Source organism: Solanum tuberosum, unplaced genomic scaffold, assembly GCF_000226075.1.
Source record: "Solanum tuberosum cultivar DM 1-3 516 R44 unplaced genomic scaffold, SolTub_3.0 scf00244, whole genome shotgun sequence".
In the NCBI taxonomy this organism is placed as follows: Eukaryota; Viridiplantae; Streptophyta; class Magnoliopsida; order Solanales; family Solanaceae; genus Solanum; species Solanum tuberosum.
In genome coordinates this window covers 200,114-217,853 of record NW_006239181.1, presented here as the reverse complement: position 1 = coordinate 217,853, position 17,740 = coordinate 200,114, and the positions used below count along the sequence as shown (strand labels likewise).

The 17,740-nt window shown below is 31.4% G+C and overlaps 2 protein-coding genes across 3 annotated transcripts; one reads left to right on the top strand and one right to left on the bottom strand.

The window, feature by feature from the left end:
• Nucleotides 1–374: 374 nt before the first annotated feature.
• On the top strand, nucleotides 375–2,196 carry LOC102588068 (transcription factor bHLH93). Its single transcript, XM_006357694.2, has 4 exons — nucleotides 375–1,006; nucleotides 1,082–1,255; nucleotides 1,552–1,722; nucleotides 2,006–2,196. The coding sequence occupies exons 1-4, from the start codon at nucleotides 431–433 to the stop codon at nucleotides 2,090–2,092; spliced, it is 1,008 nt and encodes a 335-aa protein (XP_006357756.2). The 5' UTR covers nucleotides 375–430; the 3' UTR covers nucleotides 2,093–2,196.
• Nucleotides 2,197–9,918: 7,722 nt separating this feature from the next.
• Nucleotides 9,919–12,296, bottom strand: LOC102587747 (uncharacterized protein At5g65660). 2 transcript variants are annotated; one of them, XM_015313636.1, is made up of 4 exons: nucleotides 12,171–12,296; nucleotides 12,037–12,093; nucleotides 10,440–10,732; nucleotides 9,919–10,281 (listed from the first exon to the last, which is right to left on the bottom strand). In XM_015313636.1, exons 1-4 carry the CDS (start codon nucleotides 12,238–12,240, stop codon nucleotides 10,045–10,047), a joined length of 657 nt encoding a protein of 218 aa, XP_015169122.1. In that variant the 5' UTR covers nucleotides 12,241–12,296; the 3' UTR covers nucleotides 9,919–10,044. The 2 variants fall into 2 exon arrangements, with proteins under 2 accessions (XP_015169122.1, XP_006357755.2); XM_006357693.2 differs by lacking the exon at nucleotides 12,037–12,093 and having other exon boundaries at nucleotides 12,171–12,292.
• Nucleotides 12,297–17,740: the final 5,444 nt, after the last annotated feature.

Sequence of the window (17,740 nt, the reverse complement as noted above, 5' to 3'; positions counted from 1 at the left end):
AAATCTCTACTTTACGCAATATATCAGTCGAATACATCACTTTACTCAATGTATTGGTCGGATACATAACTTTACGTGATGTATTAAAACGTTGAGTGATGTATGTGAAACTAAAACGTGATGTAATTGAACGTTGATGGATGTATTCAAAATTGAAACGCGATATATCAGGATGTTTTGGGATGTATCCGAAATCCACCAAATATAAAAAAAAATTGTAATTTAAAAAAGAGTAAAAATATAACGTAATTCACTGTTAGCGCTATAAATTTACATAAAATCTATATATTGTAATTGAAGAGGAAGGAGTATAATTTGATTTGTCTATATATACATTTCTTTTTAGCTAGACGCAACATCACGTTAGCTGTCACTTGAGGACATCTCCCTATCAACCTTTTTTGTTGTAATAATAGAGAGAGAGAGAGAGATGGAGCTCACTCAACAAGATTTTTTAGAAGTAGTAGTTTCTCCAAGGATAGAAAGTTGGAACAACACTTTTGCAAATGCATGGAACATTGAATCACCAACTTTTTATCAACAAAATCCTGAATTTGTACCCTCAAATTCTTCCCTTTTAGACCTCATCATGTCTCCTTCACAATCCAATTATTTTCCATGTCCTGATTTTCAAGAATCATCATACCCTTTTCTTCATTCTTTCAATAGTACTACTACTGCCCCACCTCAAGTAATTGATTCTTCTACTTATAATAATAATACTAATATTCAAGAAAGATCCATTATAGAGGAAGGGCAAATTGGTCATTTTTCTACTGATTTTCATGGGCATTATGAAGACACATTTAGTTGTTACAATATTAACAAAGTGGTCAAAATGGAAGAAGCAACTTCAAGAATTGTGGGAGAAAAAAAGAGTAAAAATTATAAAGTGAAGAAATTAGAAGGACAGCCTTCTAAGAATCTTATGGCAGAAAGGAGAAGAAGGAAAAGACTCAATGACAGACTCTCTATGCTTAGATCTATTGTACCCAAAATAAGCAAGGTGATTTAATTAATTAATTTCCCTTTATTAAATTATTATAAGTTAATTAGTTGTTTGAATAAAGTTAATTGACAGATGGATAGAACATCTATACTTGGAGATACAATTGATTATGTGAAGGAGCTCTTAGATAAAATCAACAGATTGCATGAAGAAAATGAAATGGAAGATGAAATTAAGGACATAAAATTTCTGGGAAATTTCAAGGGATTAAAGCCTAATGAAGCACTTGTAAGAAATCCTCCAAAGGTACAATTTTTCTTCTATTAAATTATGTACGTCAAAATTCAAATAATATAATGATTGTTTGGTTAATTTAATTTGTACATTAGGATAGTAGATGTGAATTAATACTGTTTCTAATGAGCTTTGTCGTATATATTTGTCCGTTTGTGGTGGGGGTACGTAATACCACCTAACTAATTAAACTAAAAATAGCCGTTAAATGTATAATATGCATATGATTACGTATAATAAGTGTATAGTTATTTATGTATATCGGCTAAAAAAAAAGTAAACAATAAACTAAACTGTTGTTTTTGTAGTTTGATGTAGAAAGGAGAAATGAGGATGAGACGAGCATAGAGATATGCTGCGGAACGAAGCCAGGTTTACTTTTATCAACAGTACACACAATGGAAGCATTAGGGCTTGAGGTGCAACAATGTGTTGTCAGCTGTTTCAGTGACTTCTCAATGAGAGCTTCTTGTTCTGAGGTAATCTACAATTAAATTTTTTCTTTTTTTTTCATTTTATACACTTAAAGTGAATGTTCGATACATAGTGACAAATATGAAAAGTATAGTATTTTCAAAAATAAGTGTGTATCAAAATTTGTCATTATTTGAACTTGAAGAGAAATATTGGTTTTTCGCTAATAAATTTACAATTATCACGAATTGATCCTTTTACAATATACTTTGTTTTTTCGATCTCAAGTAAAATATATATTCAGATACAAATTAAATGACCGGTTTATTTAATTATTTATTTTGATAGGAAGTGGAGCATCGAAATTTTTTGAGTTCTGAAGACGTGAAGCAAGCTCTGTTCAAAACTGCAGGTTATGGAGGAAGATGTCTATGATTGTTGAGAATGATACATTATGGACACTAAGTTCAAAGAATGTGTTAAGAGATTTTGTCTCTTGTTCCATGAGTATATCAATTAAATAAATGTTAATGATCTTTCTCCAATTGAGTTCCCTTTGATATTTAATTACGTCTACTCCATCGTGTCCTTTAAAAAAAATTAGGGTCAAGGTATACGTATCAACAAATCATAAATCATCAATTGCCAAATCATAAAAGATATGGATAAAACTAAACTGTCAAGTGGATCGAGTCAATACCCAAACTACACACTAAATGCAAACCGACCCCATAGATAATATAATGTTTAATTTAATTCTAATTTTAGCTATATATTTTTAGGAAATATTGTGCATTATAACAAATTAATAATTCAAAATAAATATTAGAGCTACAGTTTCATTTAATTTCAATTCGTAGCAAATACATTGCCATTAACGCCTCTCTAGCTCCTTTAAATCTTGCTCGCCACTCTCAATTCTCTCTCGCCTCTCTCACTTTTATACAAACACAAATGTATAAATTGTGTTTGTTTTTGTATAAAGCGAGAGAGACTATATATACAAATACAAATATTTTAACTCGATTCATTTGTATACAAATTCAAATTTTATGCAGATATGCAAACACAATCATTGATACATATACATAGTAGTTACATATATATAATTATCTAACCGATATACATATACAATTCACCTCTCTCCACTCTCTGCCTTCTCTCGCTAGCCTAATTCCTCTCTCTCATAATCTCGCTCGCCACTCTAGCCTAACACAAAGAACATATACATATATACAAACACAACTTTTATGGAGTACAAATAATAAAACAGTATTTGCTCCATAGCAAACTATATTTGTTATGGAGTACAAATAACAAAACAGTAGCTATAAAACGCTAATATAATTTTTATGTTTATTATTCCTAAAATTTACTCATATTTTTATTAGTACTATAATTAGTTAATTCGTTACTTCATATGGATTAATAAGATAAAGCCTTGCCTCCTTAATTACCCGGTCCAATTGGGTCTTGGGTGCAGTTACGAGCACGGATCCACATATTCTGCTACGCATCGAACTTCCATAGGCCCATTATAATTATTAACAAGCTTGGTCCTGCTTGTAGCCCACGGTTCAATTGTAGGCCCAATAAGACAGGATCAGCCTATTTGACATGTCTAGATAGGACTCGCAGAAGTTTGCAAATCAAGAGGGAATGGACGAGAGGGAGTTGCTCGGATGGTAAGCACCCCTCACTTCCAACCCAAAGGTTGCGAGTTCGAGTCACCAAGGGAGCAAAAATGGGTGAGAGCTCCTAGGGAGGGTAAAAAAAAAATCAAGAGGGAATACGTACAATCCCCTATTTTTCTCGGATGTTCTTTAATTTCCGTCTCTCTAATTTGTTGACTTTAATATTTGTAACCTTCAGAACTTAAAAGTACTAAAAAGGTGGCTGGAAATATCCTTGACGTCCAAAAAGAAAACAAAAAATTCTCAAGGCAAAAGTTTATAGTTTCATATCATAATAACACAAGTTTTGTCTTACAAGAGAAAACAAAACAAGTTAAGCTGCTTAATTCATATAGAATTTGTCATTGGAGGCATATGTTTAGTTCATAATTCTCGAGTATTACTTAGCTCCTACAAAACTTGTGTTAATCGAGGCATAAATCTAATTTCAAAAAGTTATGCTTTAAGAAGTTCATAACCCACTAGTTATGCCTTACAAGGCATGATAACTTAGCTCATACAATTTAGAGGCGAATACAATGTATCTGAAGGCAAATAAAGTGTTTCTAGAAGCGACTTGGACAAAACACATAATTATTGAAACTATTGATACATTAAGTAATTAGCTCCTATACTAGTTTGGTTTATGAAAGTTCCTCATGAATTGATGAATGTATGATTGTCCAAACTTGCTCAATAGGCAATAGCTATTTGGGCCTGAAACGGGTAGAGTCCATATGATTTTTAAATAATTTGACAAACCCCAACTGTTCAACTTATATCAAGTTTTAATTACTCTTTGTTCACTTTTACTTGGCACGTCCATTAATTTTTTTATTTTTGTTAATATATGTATTTTACCAAATTATCCCATATTAAATGATTTCTTGAAAAATACGTATTTAATGCTGAGGGTATAATATGATTTATTTTTTGTCTTTCTTCTTGATATGTTATAAGTTGCAAGTAAAAATGAAATTTTATTTTAGGAATAAGTGACAAGTAAAAGTGAACGGAAGGAGTAATTAATTTATTTATAATTTTTTAATTATTAAATAAAATTAATATTGTACAACTTTTTTTTTCTTTTTCATTATACTTGCATATAATAGATAAAACTTTATTTTAATTTTTCTACGAAACTTCTCATGGACTAATTTAGACTTCATAAGTAAAAAAAAAGAAAGTTGGGTTACAACATACTCACTCAAATCAACTTAATTCTTCGTTAACGTTGCTTCAAAATTTCTCTTCTGAAATTACTAGAGTTAGAAGGCCACAAATAAACGTGTTAAAATGAGTTAGTCAAGCATACGACGAGGATCAAAGGAGATCTTGTTAGTTGTTATTGTACTAACTCATAATGAAGGAAGTCATAGAACGATTATAATACTACTATTAAGAGTTGAAAGCAAAATGGGTAATGCGTGAGAATTCGATAAATCCACTAATGCCACACTTTATTTCTATGGGCGTCTACTAAAAATTAAAGGAGCCAGTGGTATAGCTAACAAAAAAATAAAAAAAATGAATGAATGCTGTCATGTTTATCTGCCTAATTTCATGATTGGCTTTAAGCCCACTAATAAGAATCTTGCTCCACTATTACTAGCAACTTTCATTTAATGTATAGAATTACAAGAGAGAGAAAAAGAATTCCATTGTTTAGCTATCGTCATCGTACGAATTAACGTAAATCTAGTTTAACATTTGGCTACAATCTATTCATGTGTTAGATCTAGGCATAGTACCTGATTATAATATGAGGTTCAGGTGTCATGCTTTCTGCAATAATAGCGTTAGGCGTTAGATACAAATATGATGATGTATATGCTTAAAATTCACCAACTAAGAAGAATTTAGAATTCACAAATCCCAGGTTTATTTTTGCTTGGGCTCTTGGTCCACGCATGACAATTGAACCTAGCTAGGCGTGAAGGGGGGTGTTAGAGTGGGTAAAAGTTCTATATTGGTTGGAAATGAATTGCTGATCAATCTCCTTAGATGGACTTGAACAATTCATTAGCTTTTGAGGTTGAGTTAAACCATGTACAATATCTTTACAAAATTTATACTATATATATAATAGGGATAAGGGTCTGAAAAATACCCCAACTTTTATCGAATTTGTTGTTGCGATACTAAACTTTCATGAGGACCTATTACCTCCCTAGACTATTTAATACCGTATTTTAAACATATATATTTGCCTACGTGGACATAAAAAATAATGCAAAATAAAATACACTATTAAATAGTTCAGGGGGTAAAAATACGGTATTAAATAGTCTATGGAGGTAATAGGTCCTCATGAAAGTTTAGTATCGCAACAGTAAATTCGACCAAAGTTGGAATATTTTTCAGACCCTTATCCCTATATAATAATAACTTACACTAAGATATTGAGTGAAAATTTTAATACATAGACAATATATAAGCTAAAACTATTGGGAGCCCGTAGGTGGAGCTTTGATGGACAGTGAGACAAATTTTAAATTTTTTACAACCACATAAATGTTATTATGACGTATTTAATATATTAATTTTTAAAAGTATCAAATTTCTTATAAATGGTTACATCATCTACATTATTTTATTGATATGGTCATTAACGTTGGCACTTGTAGTTTCCCCCTAAAATGTCATTTTCCAGAACGGATTCTCGCAGACAACGGGTCCTAGATCTACATGCTCTACTTAACATCCGTACATTTTCAAATCCTACAGGGTCATTAGTTAGTTGGTTTGCAGAAGAGTTATATAGGTATTAAATTCGACATAAATATTATTTTCTCTAAATTTCCTTTTGCATTGTTTTATTGCTTTAAATTTTATGCGCTAATCAATTGTACAAAAAATATTGATACAATAATATTACTTAGAAGATACATGGCTGCAAGTTACTTTATGTACTAGCATTGATTAGTTATGGGACTAATCCTCTGATATCAAGTTATTAAAAGAACTTTGATATGTTTATCCTATTAAAAATTGAATTAAGTTTGTACGTGAAGAAACATGATGAGAATATAATAACGTATAAAAATGATAACGGAGGGGATAGTCACACACTCCAACTTGGTGTTCCATTTTTCAACCAATCCCAACTAGCTACAACTTTCAATGGAGAAAGGAAACTGCAGTTATTGCATATTTGAGCAAAGTAAAAAAGCACTAAGCAAGTGGACTATATGGACAATTTGTTTCATTCTTCATACTTGGAAAATGGAAAAAATAAAAAGAGAAAAGAAGTGTTAATTAATGACTCTTTTTTTTTTAACTTCAAAGTTTGAGAAGTGATTATTTGTGAATGGGTAATGCTAAATGACCAGAAAATTTGATCAGAATTTGGCCAGAAATTTTAAAAAACTATAATATTTTTTTTATTTTAAAATAAACTGATTATTTTTTCATTTTTTAGTTAAAAAGTATTAAAGTTAAAAGGGAAAAAATATTTAAAAAGGTAAAATATCATTCTGGCCAAAAGGATTTTTCCTTGTGAATTTACACCAATAGTCAAGAAGGTGTGTGAATGAATTTATACTTGAGATTATTAAGAAAAATACTAATATTATATCTAATTTAATCTCAAAAACTAGTTCATAAAAATTTTCGTTCTTTTTAGTGAACAATAAGGTGAAATAAGAGAATGAGCGGCAAGGGTCAGCAAGTTCGGTTGTGATAGTGAAAGGTTGAAAAAAACGAAAGTTTATATGTATAGTGAAAAAAATAGACAAAGTGCAAAATCATTAGGAATGACGGAAGCACATGGTTAACATGTTCAGTGGTGGGGAAAGGTGGAACTTTTAATATCAACAAAAGGGCCACTTTCATTCTACAGCAAAATTAGGTCAGGGTTAAAAATAAGGAGTAATAAAGTGGTTAATACACATTCCATCTGTCTCTTTTATCTCCCTTAACTTTCTACTTTTCCTCTTCTTTTATGTGGTTTATACTATATTTGCGTTAATCATCACACAATCCATAAATCGATACTATACTTGAAAGTTAGTCATAGAGTTTGACATCCCATTAGTGGACTGTTGATTGTTACTATTACTCAATCAATTGATTAGTAATTGAATATAAATAAATGTAATTTTACCTTACGATTTAAGATAAGATAGTGACACACTTCCATGTGATATTAAAGAATTAGACAAAGGTTTGGAATTCAAATTTCAACGTCACTTATTATCAAAAATAAATAAATTATATGCTTGACCAATTAAAATAGAATCAGCTAGCATGTACATGAACATGTATGTTGAAGATATTCGCTACTAGAAAATATGGAATTAGCTATAAAATTTGCCAGTAGTCTTTACTCTCTAGTTAATTCGTGTAAAAAGTCGATCTTAGCTAATTGAATTTTCTTATAATTTATCACTATTATGTTGAAATTGGTATGAAATTTTTGTTGTTTAGCTATGAAATATTGTTCATCCCTAATTCCTTATATTCTAGTAGTAATATTTAAATAAATAAAAATATTTACCTGATTTTTTTTGTAGTTGATAATTTTGAATGATTCGCAATTCACTTTATAATCAACCATCATTTGTGTTTTGTATGTGCAACGTGACTACTAATCAAATATTACTTGCTTTGAACACTTGTCCAAAGGTAAAAGATTTGGTTTTGTAAAAATTGTTTTTTTATTACTACGACTACCGAGTAGACCTCGCATAAATTGAATGATAAAGACAGAACGAATCTGATAGAAGAGGAAATCTTTGAGTGGTAAAGTAGAATCATGACAAATTTATATTAATAATGTAAAATTTTTGGCATTATTAAAGTTTGTTTTTTTTTAAATAAAATAAAATCCCAAAATATCAAACTAGTAATGTAAGTTGATTATATCAAAGCAATCGTTAATTAAACTATAGTAATTTTGTAAAGAAATACTTGCAACATAACTGCAAGTATCGAAAATATTCGAAATAGTAATGCAAGTTGATTATTTTAAAGCAATCGACTTAACTATGCCGATATAATAGTGTAAAATGATTTTTTTTACAACATCGTTCAGGCAAGTAATGTTATTCATATTAAATTAAGGGAATTAAGCTATATATATTTATATATAGTTTTAGAAAAGAACATTATGAGTATAATTTCATTGTTATCAGTATTCATAGTAGCATATTATTGTTACTCTGCTATTAAGAGTTATCTATTATTATATATCATATTCCCTTACTTTAATGATGCGAAGAATTTATACATGCATTATCAAAACCAAAAACTTAATTTTATTTGTACCAAAAGCCCTGATCTAATATTGTATTACAGGCAAGAATTCAATTATCTCAGTTGCATATGGAGTACAGAGGCGGAGCTAGATTGGAGTTTGTGGATTCTGACGAACTCAGTAGCTTTACCGTAGACCCTGTATTTGTACTAGAAAATTAAATAAATATATATGTATATTAACTTGTGAACCCCTAACAAAATTGATTGACCGTTCAGTAGTAAAGAACCGTCATGCTAAAGTTGTAGCTCCGAACCCCCCTCTATTTTTTTAAAAGAAAATTTAGAATCCCCAAACTCTTAATCATGGTTCCGCCTCTGATGGAGTATCTTCTCTCTTCTTCTTCTTTTTTGGTCCTTTTCGGGTTTTTTTTTTGACAAGTACAAGCAAGGGGGGTTCGTTTTAAAATGTGGATTTTATTTTTATATTTAACATCTCTTCTTCTTAAGATTAATTTCATCTACGTCCGAGATTTAGTTTGTATCACAGTTACATCATCCTACTATTTTTTATCATGACTCATGGCTAAAAGCTCATTGACATCTATTACGAAGAGTCTACAAAACTAGAAGTAAAGAATAAATCGACTCATAAACGGGCAAAGAAATTAATTCGGACCCATGTCATCACTTTGCCACTTTTGTATTTATCTCGTCAATATTAGTTCTGATATTGATTATTGGCTATAACAAGGGCTGGAAAAAAAATATCGAATGAATTGAAATTTTTGGTAATTGGGTATTCGGTATAGTATTCGAGTGTAAAGTTTCAGAATTATGATATTCGAGTTTGAGTTTGGTATGAGACATTAGTACTATTTGGTATTTGTATTTCCCGAATACCGAATTATTTATTTAATGAAAATCATGTATCAACATGTCTATTACTCATTAGTACAATTCGAAAGACGAAAGTTAAAAATGAACATAAACAACCCAAATACATGTTTTTTAGTTGTATCATTTTTTTTTTATGTCTTCTTACTCATTGATCTTCTATTTTTATCGTGACATACAAAAATAGAAATGATTGAAAAAATAATATTAACTTTATAATATAATCAAGTACAACTTCAATACGCTATTACCGAATACCATATGAAATTTAATTTATCGATTACCGAACCAAAATTTAATAATCCCACACCAAATACGAAAGCCACCCCTAGCTTCAACTTGAATCAAAAACAAACTTAACATGCTGTGATATTTACACATTGGGATCAAATCCATACCACTCTGTCAAAAAGTCTTGTGCTTTTAAAAATATCCTTGCACCTTATAAGTTACTCCATATGTATAACTTTTTTTTTTTCTTAGATACAAAAATATAAAATTTTGTTTGCGCACACTTCATTATTTACTACAACCACCATAAAAGATTTTTTTATATACCACATCCACGCCTCAAAGAGTAAAAATGTAGTAGAAAACTGCTCATATAAAGTTAATTTATATTTACAAGTAAAAAGTACTACGAATTTGAGTGAAAGTTACATCCTCTGCCTCTGCCACTGCCCGTACTGGTGTATGAGGAGATGGCTTCATTGGAGATGACGGCTGCTGCTGAACCTCAGCAAGTACCTTGTCTGGTCTGGGAGGCTGACATGGACATGGCAATGCTATGAACTTGGGTACTTGATCTCCAGGCATTAACACTGCTGGCATGTCTGAGATTTGGTTTTGCTTAAAATTCTGTAAAACAGAGCAACCATAAAATTCAGCAATAGCCCATCACATGACAATTGATTAGACTTTTTTTTAGAATAAAATTCCAAGATAACTAAAAATTGAATAGATTCATATAGCCGATCCAACTAATTTGGTACGAGTGTTTGTAATTGAAATCTTACCATGTATGCTCGTTTAGATTTCAAATATGAAGGGTCTCCGCCGGCCTCGAGATCTGTGCCGTTGGCAATAGATCGACGGAGAGACCGAAGCTTGTCCCAATGGTAGCAACAAGAAAAGATGCCACTCAAGCTGAAAATTATTAGCAATAGAAGCGCAGTTCCGAGAGGGAAGCCAAGTGAAGGCCGCGACGCGTCTGAATGGGGCGGTGCATAATTTTGATTCTCCATTGTTCTTTCTGTGCTGATAATAATTCGAATTTTCTCCTTCCAACATACAGTGCAAGAAACAACTTCTGTTTAGAGAGGAAAAAATATGATACAAGTAGTGATAAGTTTGAGAAGGAAATGGAAATACAAGGAGAGTTGTGAGGCAGAGCAAGCAGATGGGGCATGAATTTATAAACTGAGAAATGTGTACACAATAAAGGTACGTCCACTGTACGGAGGAAGTGCTGGGACCCTTTTGAAGTAATCTTTTCCTCATTGGTAAAAGATTGCTTATTTATTTATGAATGAATAGTTTTTAATTAAGCGTGTTCTATTTTATCAGTATTTTTTACATTGATACTACAAAAGTCCAATATTTGCAAGTAATGATGGCCAAAACTTCAATCATGCAAATAATGACTATAATTTTGCAATTAAAGTCATGGTCAAACACCAATCTATCTGTTTATTTCGTTTTTGTAGTGGAGCATTTGTGCTACACATTCCTTTCACAATTTGTGGTAAAAGGTATTAAACCTCTGCTTCAGGCACGTTTGAGGTTGAAAAAATTACATTCACTATAAGTTCACTACAAGTCTATATGTCAAACATTGTCTAATTTGGAAATTTCATAAAAATCGATTAAGAAGTGACAACAAGATGAAACTCCATTAACATTTCACCCTAGAAAACTTTAGAAAGTTGGTTAAAGAAATTTACAAGTTAGCAGTGTGGAAACAAGAAAATGGGAAACGCCACTGAGCTGGCAACAGACAATGGATTCCAAAATAAAATAAAATATAATGATTAAGGTTTGATCTTGAAACGTCACACGGTGAATTTCAAATTTCTAAACCACTAAAATTTATATATACACATTAAAAAAAAAATATCTTACATATATCATATAATTTTTTATTGACACGGTTCAAGTGAACATCTTCCGGTCCTGTTAGATTTGCCCTGCTCTAAAGTAACTCGGCCCGCTTAAGCGGGATAATTAGTTTTAAAGGAGATATGTAGACGGCTCACACTAAAAAAAAATATGTGTGAATACTAGAAAATCTAACACATCTTTTTCTTATCTTTTTACTCTGTTAGTTTCTCTATTTGTTGCTATTGTTTAGAATTTTGGTAAATTATGACTTTGCTTTATAGTTCTTCAGTATTATCCCAAAAGATCTTTTCACATGGGCGGCTTCCTGGAAACATCCATAAGACATACATGAAATATTCTGTCTTTGCCGTCTTATCACCATGAAAAGGTACACGTTCTTAATTGTTTCACTTCAAAAGTCAATTCAATTGATCTTCAAAGTAAATTGAATTAGATGAACTAATTAACATATTAATATGATAGAAAAAATACATGAGATATATATAAACTCACTGCTGATTAAGAAAATGGAGGAAGTGGTGGATTCAACTAGATTTGGCATGAAGAAATCTAATAGTACAATTTTGTTAGCACGAAAGTAAAAAATGGAGATGAGTAATAAAATGGTTTTTTTCCTATGTACTCACCGCTAGAAGAGATGTGTTGACTGTTGACCCTTTGAGTTGTTAAAGTGCACAAGTATACATGGCATTCCATCGTATATATATATATCCAAATTCTTCTATTCTTATCTTAAAACGTTAAATGAGATAAGGATACCGCTTTTGGTAACTTACCTTCTTTTATTAATTTTTTACCTTATTATATAGGTAGGTGTTTGGTCATAGAATTTGGATTTTTGAACTTAAAATTTTAATTTGAAATTAGTGTATGTTTATGAAATTTCTGCTTTAATTTTAAAATTGAAGAGATGGTATGTATTATGTGAGAGGACTATATCAAAGAATAGCTGATTATTGTTATTATTAATTTATTAGATCAATAAAATTTTAAGATTATTTGTAATTCAAAATTTGTCCAAACTGACCTATAAGATGACTTTCTTACCCAACATACTTGGGAGGCTAGGACAAAAGCAAAACTAATAAGAAACTTAACTAATGTAGGTACTATAGTCACCACATTTATGAAAAAAAACCTAAAAAACCAATGAGTAGTGGACCATTCCAATTCTATTATTAACCAATAATTATGTGTTGTCTCCTAAGTCCTAAGTATAATTAAGCTCACTTATCAAAGTCACCGTATAAGTAATTACTAATTAGCATGGGGTGTTAATTTAAACTAGTGTGGCCTAGCTAACTGTGCAAAGCTTGACAAAACGTATTTCACGAGAGGAAACAGTGAAGTTCCACAACTATATTCAGAGATAAAAAAAACGTTGAATAGGAATTCAAGTTTGAAACGTCTATGACAAAAGTTGTACGTATTTTCTACTCTTTGGCCCACAAGTTCTTATTTTTTCTTTCAATATTCTTCCATGTCAAAGACAAAAAAAACTCATATAGACTAAAGTAAGATGCTCGCCGTCAGTCATGGATACAAATCGACATCCTTTTAATAAGAAAAATTGTATTGAATCTATTCGATTATTTAGTAAAAAATCTGACTCTTTCGTTACATACAGAATTGAACCAAAAGTCCGTTCGAAGAGTGTTGTGGCTGGATTACACTTTCATATATTATCTAGTAATAGAAAAGTCTGATTTCATAAGCCACTTGCGTACATAACTGATCATCTACCCAATTGTCCTAGCTATAGCTAGGCTTTGGCTCATGCTAGTGGACAGTGGTACCATTGAAAATGAACATTTTGGTCTACTTAATTCTCCCATACAACGACGCACGCCGCCGTAACTCATGAAATAAAAAATCAACTGAATCAAGACAAAGATGTCTTGAGTAAAAGGGTAGAAATTTGTCTCATCAGTCATATTCATTGTCTTATTCATATCAAGTTTTCAACCTCCTATTAAGGTTGCTTCCATACGATGATATATATGATCAATTACAGATCAGCTACATCAAGATTTTGATGCTTTTGAGTTTTGGCATATGCTTCCATAAGGACCACTGCCATAAATTCCTCAAATGGCGATGAAAAACACAAACAGGGTTTAAATCGAGACTTTTGATTAAGAAAAATATAACCTAACGGTGAGACTTCTGATTAAGAAAAAATAACTTTAACTTACTGTACTAGATCCCTTAATTGTTATGTACCTGACTCATTTACTCGTATATTGGTCATAGTATTAAGATTTCAAGTCCCAAATTAGAAAATTATAAAAGTTTAAATCCAATTCAATCTGTAATTAAAAAATCTACACCAAAGATATAAAAAGATCAAATTTTAATTTGGATTTCGATTTTACCCCAATTATGCCCACCCTAATAAAAGTGTATCTAGCGAGTAGCGAGTAGCTAAAAGGGAATTTTATATCTTACAGCTATATAACTTTACAACTGTACATGACAATTCACGCCCAAGTAGTTTGTATTTCTATTTTCCACCCTTAATTAACTGCAATTTTGAAACATCATAACACGACAAAGCCGTAAAGTCCAAATTACGAAAAAAGAAATATATAGATAAGAGACGTGAGTATATCGTCTCTGCCTACTGCCCTGCTCTAAAGATAAAAGTAGCAATAAATTATTAATTATATCTATTTATTAAAATTCACTTTTTTGTTTTTTAAACCTCGTGTTTAGTCAAACAATAGGAAGGCGAAGGATATAATTATTTTGGACCAACTGTTTTTAAAACAATTAAAATGAAGGGGATATGTATATTATCCTTCTCTTTTTCTGTCGAAGATCAAATTTTTTCTTTATCGGTGTTAATGAGATAATATGTCCTCATAAGATTTAAGCAATCCTCATTTCATTTAGTTAGTTTTTTGAAATGTGAATTAGGTCAGATGTCCATTTCTTTAGATCTTTTAAGTAATACGTTTTTATTAAAAAAATTATTGTCATTTACCTTGATTAATAATATTTCAAATCCATCATAATCCCGACAAGCACTTGTCCTTATCCTACTCATGAACTCGTGGAACTATTTTAGGATTGTTCAGTTTGAACTTTCTCAAAATCAGCTAGAACAAGAGTTGTAGAGGTTTTGTTAACTTTATTCGGCAACTTATAAGTGTTTGAATTGACACTAGAAGAAAAAGAGAGTTAACAAAGTGAGATTCTATAATTATAGCTAGGATATTAATGAGAAGAAAAAGTACTTTGTCCATTTTCTAAACCCCCCCTATCAATTTATTGGTATAACAAAATTCGCTAGATAAAATTCATCAATAACAATAACATTAATGTATTCAGTGAAATTCATAAATAGGGTTTGGAGATAGAATATATACAAAATTTATCATTACCCACGAAGTTAAATGATAGAATTTTTCTTTCAAAGTATGGTACAAGATCAAATGAGAGGATAACTTGGGTTATGTATACGGGAGTACAAGTGAATGATACCTCATAAAGTATAGACATAAAACTAAAATAAGAAAATAAAAAGGACATATACCTAAATATTGTAATTATAACTAGTAGACTCTAATTTCAATTCAGTGCTGAAACAATAGTAAACTGTTCTATCTTTACCCAATTTGAAAAGAAAAAAGTACAAAGAGATATGTGCAGATGGGCCATGTGTTGCCCCCTAGCTCAAGTGTCATTGCTGTAGTTTTAATACTATTTCTGTATTAATTTTTTTTTTATAGATTTCCTATGTATTTTGTACCTATCTCCTATAAAAATGATCATACAACGAAATCACAATTTTAGACTGTCTTCTAGAATTTCTATAATAATGATCTCTTATAAAATAGCTCACGTAACAAAAACAAATATATGTAACGGACTACAAAATTAAATTCCCCGACTTTGTGTCTCAATAATTTATTTATGATGAGATTGCCCAACTCAAGAACTATAAGACATTCACTTGTCAAGGAAATTTCTAGGAACTAACGCTCATAATCTAAAAGTAAGAAAAGGCACATGTATCAAACTATATAGGTTATTTCAGAAAGTGAAGGCATAAGAGTTCATTCAGAATTTCTTTGTCAAAAAATTATATATATTAATATTCCTTGATTTTTTCACTGGCTTATTTTTTAATATTTTGAAATTATTTTAATAAAAAAATTGATTTTATCACTAATCGTTATAGCTCATCGTCTTCTGATGACTTGAACCTTGGGCATTACGATCGGCCACTTTGTCGATCGTAATTGTGCAAATAATTCAACATAAATTTAATGAAGCGCACTTATGTTTCGTTATCTTATTAAATTTTTCAACACAAATATAGCACTACTGAAATTAATTAATCCCAAAAACTGAGCCTCAAGATATTTAATTAGGGATATTATGGTGCGTGTCAATTTTCTTTTGGTGATAGTGCATGCCAACAAAAAGGTAGTCAGTGTCTGGACTCCAGCCGACGAAACAAAAAGAAAAGTTTGCATTTACTTTTGCATAATTTTTTCTAGACAAGATGGGGCAGTAGAAAATATCTTAATATAAGAAAAATTCGAGATAGATATTAATCACTTGTGAAAATGAAATAATTTTACAAAACTTTGGTATCACCAAGTCTTTTCAAGAATTGAATGGTCGAAAAATCTAGTTTGGTTTATATACCATATCTTGTTGATAGGAGGTTAAGTAATCATGATGATCGTTTTATTCACAAAATTTAAATGGAGATAAAATACTCACCGAGGAAAAGACTATGACATGCCAAGTCTAGTGTTTATTGTTGAGAAGCTAGTAAAATGTACAGCTGTCACTTAGTTCTAACAGACTAGTTAAGTAAGTTAACAAATTTAGTTTGTTAGAATCTGTTAGCTTATTAACTGACTGTATATATAGATGAGATAGTATTAGAATGAATGCAGTAGTAAGAATGATTCTCTTGTAAAGACTTTCAGTGTTGAAGAAGAAGTTTTCTCTCCATTGTCAAGCAAGCTAATCTTCTATTCATTACTGCAGTATCTCAATTTTCTGATCTTAACATGGTATCAAAGCATGGGCGAATGTTCTAGGAGCTTGTCGTCTTGCTGATTTTTTTTGTTATCTCGCTTGTTTCATCGTTCGATCATCGTTCGATCATCGTTCGATCATCGCGATTGAGGAAGAATCTGGAGGATCGGGTAGCAGACTTCAAGGAGAAGCCATTACTGGAAGCTCGGTGATGATTGATCACAATCATCCACTGTTTTTGAGTTCATCGGATGTACCAGGAGCACTATCAATAGGGATCCAATTGACAGGGATGGAGAATTATACCCTGTGGAGTCGGGCTATGGAGATTGCATTGCTTGGACGGAACAAATTGGGATTCATTGATGGCTCTGTTTTGCGCACTGATTTTGAAGGAAATTTGAAGAAAAATTGGGATCGATGCAATGCAGTGGTCATCTCTTGGTTAATCTGTAATGTTAGTAAGGAGTTACTATCTGGAATCTTATACTCAACCAGTGCTTACCAGGTATGGCTTGATCTTAAGGAGCGTTTCGATAAAATCAATGGATCTAGACTCTATCAATTGCATAGGACCATTTTCACTCTTACACAGGGAGTCTCAACAGTTTCAACTTATTTCACCAAATTGAAAAATTTGTGGGATGAATATGATTCTATTTTACCCCCACCTAGTTGTGATTGTCATAAGGCTAAGGAGTATGTTGAACAGATGCAGTATCAGCGTCTGTTACAGTTTCTAATGGGGTTGAATGATAGTTATTCACAAGCTAGGGGTCAAATCTTAATGATGCACACCTTGCCTAATGTGAATCAAGCTTATGCACTAATAATCCAGGATGAAAGTCAGAAGGGAATTGCAGGTCACATTAGTGAAGGGATGGAGTCCTTAGCTCTTTACACTGCTAGAAACAATAAGCAGCAGCAGTATCCCAGGAAGAATTTTCAGTCTCTGTATTGTGATTTCTGCAACATGAAAGGGCATGTTAGGGCAGACTGTAACAAACTAAAGAAATGTGACCATTGTCATGCTACTGGGCATGTCAAAGGGGATTGCTACCAATTGATTGGTTATCTTGACAATTTTAAAGGAAAGAAGAAGGTTAATGCTGTGCTTGGAGGTATGCAAGATCACTTAGCAATGGGAGGAGGTACAATATATTCTCAGTCACATTGTGTGCAGGATCAAGTGGAT

Excerpts from the sequence above, each read along its gene's own strand:
- LOC102587747 (XM_015313636.1), bottom strand. The coding sequence starts at position 12,240 with ATGGAATGCCATGTATACTTGTGCACTTTAACAACTCAAAGGGTCAAC. Across the intron at positions 10,733-12,036 it reads CTCCATTTTCTTAATCAGCA|AAGTTGTTTCTTGCACTGTA; the intron begins GTGAGTTTATAT and ends CTCTCTAAACAG. Across the intron at positions 10,282-10,439 it reads AATCTAAACGAGCATACATG|AATTTTAAGCAAAACCAAAT; the intron begins GTAAGATTTCAA and ends TCTGTTTTACAG.
- LOC102588068 (XM_006357694.2), top strand. The coding sequence starts at position 431 with ATGGAGCTCACTCAACAAGATTTTTTAGAAGTAGTAGTTTCTCCAAGG. Across the intron at positions 1,007-1,081 it reads TTGTACCCAAAATAAGCAAG|ATGGATAGAACATCTATACT; the intron begins GTGATTTAATTA and ends GTTAATTGACAG. Across the intron at positions 1,723-2,005 it reads TGAGAGCTTCTTGTTCTGAG|GAAGTGGAGCATCGAAATTT; the intron begins GTAATCTACAAT and ends TTATTTTGATAG.